The sequence below is a fragment of the Palaemon carinicauda genome, chromosome 23 (assembly GCF_036898095.1).
Source record: "Palaemon carinicauda isolate YSFRI2023 chromosome 23, ASM3689809v2, whole genome shotgun sequence".
Classification (NCBI taxonomy): Eukaryota; Metazoa; Arthropoda; class Malacostraca; order Decapoda; family Palaemonidae; genus Palaemon; species Palaemon carinicauda.
This window is the reverse complement of record NC_090747.1, coordinates 38381744-38386220: the sequence shown is the minus strand read 5'-3', so window position 1 is coordinate 38386220 and position 4477 is coordinate 38381744. Positions and strand designations below refer to the sequence as shown.

Here is a 4477-nt window from a genome sequence, read left to right as displayed (position 1 = left end):
GTAAGGTAGTACGTGCATCAGGAACTCATCAGAGAATCTTCAAGATTAATATAACAAGTTCTCAAAGAATCTCATTTATCAAAATGTACATTCCCTGTTATAAGTACAGGTCAGAGCTATAACCTGTTTTATGCACAAACGTAGGTCAGACAGGAGATCCTGCAGGGCATTATTATCATTATTATTATTATTATTATTATTATTATTATTATTATTATTAATATTATTATTATTATCATTATTATTATTATTATTAACCAAGCTAAAACCCTACTTGGAGAAGTAGGATGCTATAAGCTCAAAGGTTCACACAAGCGAACTAAAGCCTAGTGATTAGAGGAAACAAGGAAATAAAAATTTACAGGAAAAGTAGCGATTAATACAGAATATTTTAAGATCAGTAACAACGTTAAAATATATTTGTCATATATAAACTATGAAGTAAACATTTTGTCATCCTGGTTAACATAAACAAAAAATCATTGCAAGTTTAAACTTCTGAAATTTATTTGCGACTAAAAAAGTAGGTAAGCACATATTTTCATTTTAGTTCTAAGAATTATTCTCAAGTTGTGTTTTTAATACATTAATTTAAATGTTCCTATAAATTCAGAGAAGAGGGTTAAAGATGTATTGTCATATGAAGATATATTAATTTTTACATGGGATATATCCTCCCGGAAAAAAATGAAACATGAATTAAGAAAATACTAACAAGATTGTTTCAATCCCTGTTTCTTCAAGAGAAAGTGGAGTTCAGCTTTCAAGATTTATTTCTTTAAGAGGCAGTTGAGTTAAGCCTTGACGACACAGTTTCATTACGAGACAGTGGAGTTCAGCCATCAATCGGATATACAGATTTCTCACAGATGTACCTGTAGGCAGAATAAAATAAGACTTAAATTATTTTTATTTTGAAGGAAACTTTATTGTTGAAACTTAGAATCTCAGTTAGATTTTTAAACCCTTGATTCCAAAGATGTTGATAATGATATTTCAACCAAAGAAAACAATTTGCAGCCTAGGGGAAGGTAAACTTAAAGTATATATGTGTTAGATGTAGCCATTTACAACCTTTCCTTTTTGGTAAATGACTGCCACTAATTTTAAGAACAAGGTCGTCTGCTTTGACGATTTTATACTCTACCTTAATTCCCTGATGCATCTTTTGTCATTCCATCGATCGTCTTGTAAAGGAAAGAAATGAATACATCTTTCTTCGGAAGAGTTCGGCTCTCCGTTTGACCACCTGGAAAGAAGGTGAGGTATCATGCCTTTCACTACTTTATTCCTCCATCCTTATATAACACATGACCATTCACTTCACCCGAATTTTCATTGCATTTATTACCTCTGTCCATGCTTTGCTCTCATCTTCTATTCCTCTTCTTTTAACAATAACTTCACAGCGTTATTGTTGGGTGTCCCCTGTGCCCTTACTTGCACCTTGACATTGAACAGCATTTCTGGGTCGAGCATGCTATTTTCCTACAATCATCTGGGCCACCCTCCATTTTTCAAATGATGCCATATAAAAAAAAAAAATTTGACCCATCAGTATATAATCACTCTACCTAATTCACTGCTTACGACAGAAATGTAATTGTGATCTTATAGTACATGGCTGTCGTTCAAGTGGTGTTCCAAGTAGCAATGGAGGACCCCCAAACCTGTCCTATTTTGGGTTGACCTAACTTCATAAAATTACAGCCTAAGCTTTACACTTCTCCCTATCCACACACTCCCACGTGATTAGCTAATATCCCGCAATCCCACTGCCACTTCAAGACTTTAATGGACTCTAGAGACTCACAGCCCACTCACGAGTTCATTGCTTAATTCTCCAAACGTTGTCTGAGGTCAAGAATGCCAATTCCCCGTTCGTTCCCATTTTTCTTCAACATTTTCCTCTTCCATTCAATCATTACACCAGCTCTCCATTGTCTCAGACCTCAGAGTTTCACTCATAAGACTGATTCTAGAATCTTTTGTATATATGCCTACGTGGAAGAAGGGGAAATTAACCCAGCCCATTAATTATAGAGGACATGATTGAATAAAATCAAAGTCATAATGCTAATAATATGTCAGGGAAATATAATTGAACTCGAGCAGTCATCTGAGAATGAAATCCATCAGCTGAGTTCATACATTACAGTGTTCTTTCAATCAACTTGGTTCTTGGTGCTGCAGCAAGTTGCTGTGTGGAAACGGTTTCTTTACTTTGGTATTGTTAGAAAATTTGATGAATTTCTGTATTGTTCCACATTTCGTTGGAAGTTATTAATGGGTACACCTGCACCGAAGTTCAAATGGTTCTAGTAGAAGTTATTTGGGAAAAAAATCTTTGTCAGAGACCCGTTGGTCAGAAAGGAATGATGCTGTGAAATCGCTCAAGCTGAACTATTTGATGGTTATTAAAGATTTGGAAACTCTTCATGAGGATGCTGATCTGAGTTACGATACAAGTCGAGACAGAGCATCTTCTAGCACATAGAGTATATGCAAGTTGCCAAAGTTATTCTTAATTTCCCAAGCTGATGGACTATACTGCTGTTGATGCCATAAAATGACTTTTGGAAAACTTTAAAAGTATTCGCATTAATTTTCCTTAGTATGGAAACAAAGCTAATTTGGTCTTTTCAAAGACATTTGATGATACAGTGTCCAATTTACCATTGTGAAGCAAAGCGTAGTCGTATTTTTAAGAGGCATTTCACAGAAATAGGTAGAAATGATTCGAATGACCATAATTCCACACGTAAAAAAAAAATTACGCTCTAAGTTGTCTGCGACAGTCTTATCACTGATATAACCAGATGATCCACTGTCTATTAGTAAGTTCATGGTAACTATCTATTTCTTTTTTATTATAGTAATGACGATCTGAAAAGGATAAAAACGGCCAGAAATGTAATGGTAAAGAAGAATGAAATAATCTATTTTCCTGAATATTTGTCCCTTAAAATTAATGACCCTTATCATGACAATGTTCTAAATATTGCTTTAAAACCTTCTTGCAGTGCCACTACAGTCTTATCCAAATGTTTCTATTCCTCTACGTATCAGTCTTACACAGTTAGGCAGTGTTGGTAAAGGAGAATGATCATTCTGAAAATTAATTACATAAGAAATTGAAAAAAAAAAATATCAACCATAACTGGTCGTGTACATCGAACATGAGCATGACATCCCCCCCCCCCAAAAAAAAAAAATAGGATTTGCAAAATATCATTGATACATTCCCCCCTGAATCATGAATTTCTGAATAATCATTCATGTGCAATTTTTCGTTAAGCTCATCAAAATAAGATAATTAACCTAATCTTGATTGCGTATTGATCCAATTTCCTCGATATTGCTTCGAATATAGCTGTCAATACGTCTAGAAAGGTTCATAGTTAACAAAAAAAAAATTCGCTCTTTTTGCTCTCATGATATGACCCATTCTAAATTCTTAGCGTAAGGGTTACAAAGGAATTTGATCCGACACTGGTCGTTACACTTCAACTAGAAGATTATTGGCTCCTTTGATTGGTCAGAGAATACTACATTGGATCCCTCTCTGGTTACATAATATCCTTTACACATTGTAGTCTGTCCTTATACACCTGACAACACTAAGATAATCAAACAATTCTTCTTTACTACTACTACTACTACTACTACTACTACTACTACTACTACTACTAAAACTACTACTTCTACTACTACTACTACTAATAATAATAATAATAATAGTGTTTTTCGGTTGGACTAATGTGAAACTACATTTTCATTCGAGTTTCTTACGCTTCATTCTTTACCATGATCTAATCATCGGGTGGACAGTTCCGTCAGTCCAAACGTGGACTCCTTCCTCGTGTAAGTCAGTTAATCCTACCCAGGTATCGTGACCCTTCACAAGATCTGCAAACAAAATAATTAGATTAATTGTAATCCTGCCTTTATATTCGTCTTTATAGCAAAAGATTAAAGTTTATAAATGTTTTCCAAGACATTCTTTACAGGAGGAATGCAATGGAAACTGGTCAAAAGTTCTTGTCAATTAAGATGTAGACTAAATGGCTGTGCTCAGAGACTCTCTTTCTATGGGAAGAAGAAGAAATAAGTTACAGTTGGGCATCCCCATGCATGCTGCATCAGTCATTGCTATTTAAGTGTCATAGTAATTAAAGGAAATGTAAAAATTAGATATTCATACACACGTGAAAAACCAAAGCCTCAGTTGTTTTCAAATGATCCACTAAACATTTACTAAATTTGTATTAGGTAAAACTAAAAATATTTTCAAGTATATGTGGAAGAAATGTTTTTTTTTTTTATTAAAAGTCAAAACGCTTATTTCATAAGACTTGCATTTGTAGTGAATACTACCAAATAGTTTTCGTTATTCCACCAACAGAGGTCTATTTCAATTATTATTATTGTTGCGCTGTAGTCGCTGTGTCTTATTAAATAAATCATTATGTGAATT

At 34.0% G+C, this 4477-nt stretch overlaps 1 protein-coding gene across 1 annotated transcript in view; it reads right to left on the bottom strand.

The window, feature by feature from the left end:
* Positions 1-617: 617 nt before the first annotated feature.
* LOC137617068 (CD209 antigen-like) overlaps positions 618-4477 on the bottom strand; it is a 35970-nt gene continuing 32110 nt past the window's right edge. The window contains exons 5-7 of the mRNA XM_068346912.1: positions 3807-3909; positions 1148-1249; positions 618-875 (exon numbers count right to left, since the gene is read on the bottom strand). Coding sequence (XP_068203013.1) covers positions 836-875; positions 1148-1249; positions 3807-3909 — 245 coding nt within the window. The 3' untranslated portion in view covers positions 618-835. The remainder of the gene's footprint in view (positions 876-1147; positions 1250-3806; positions 3910-4477) is intronic.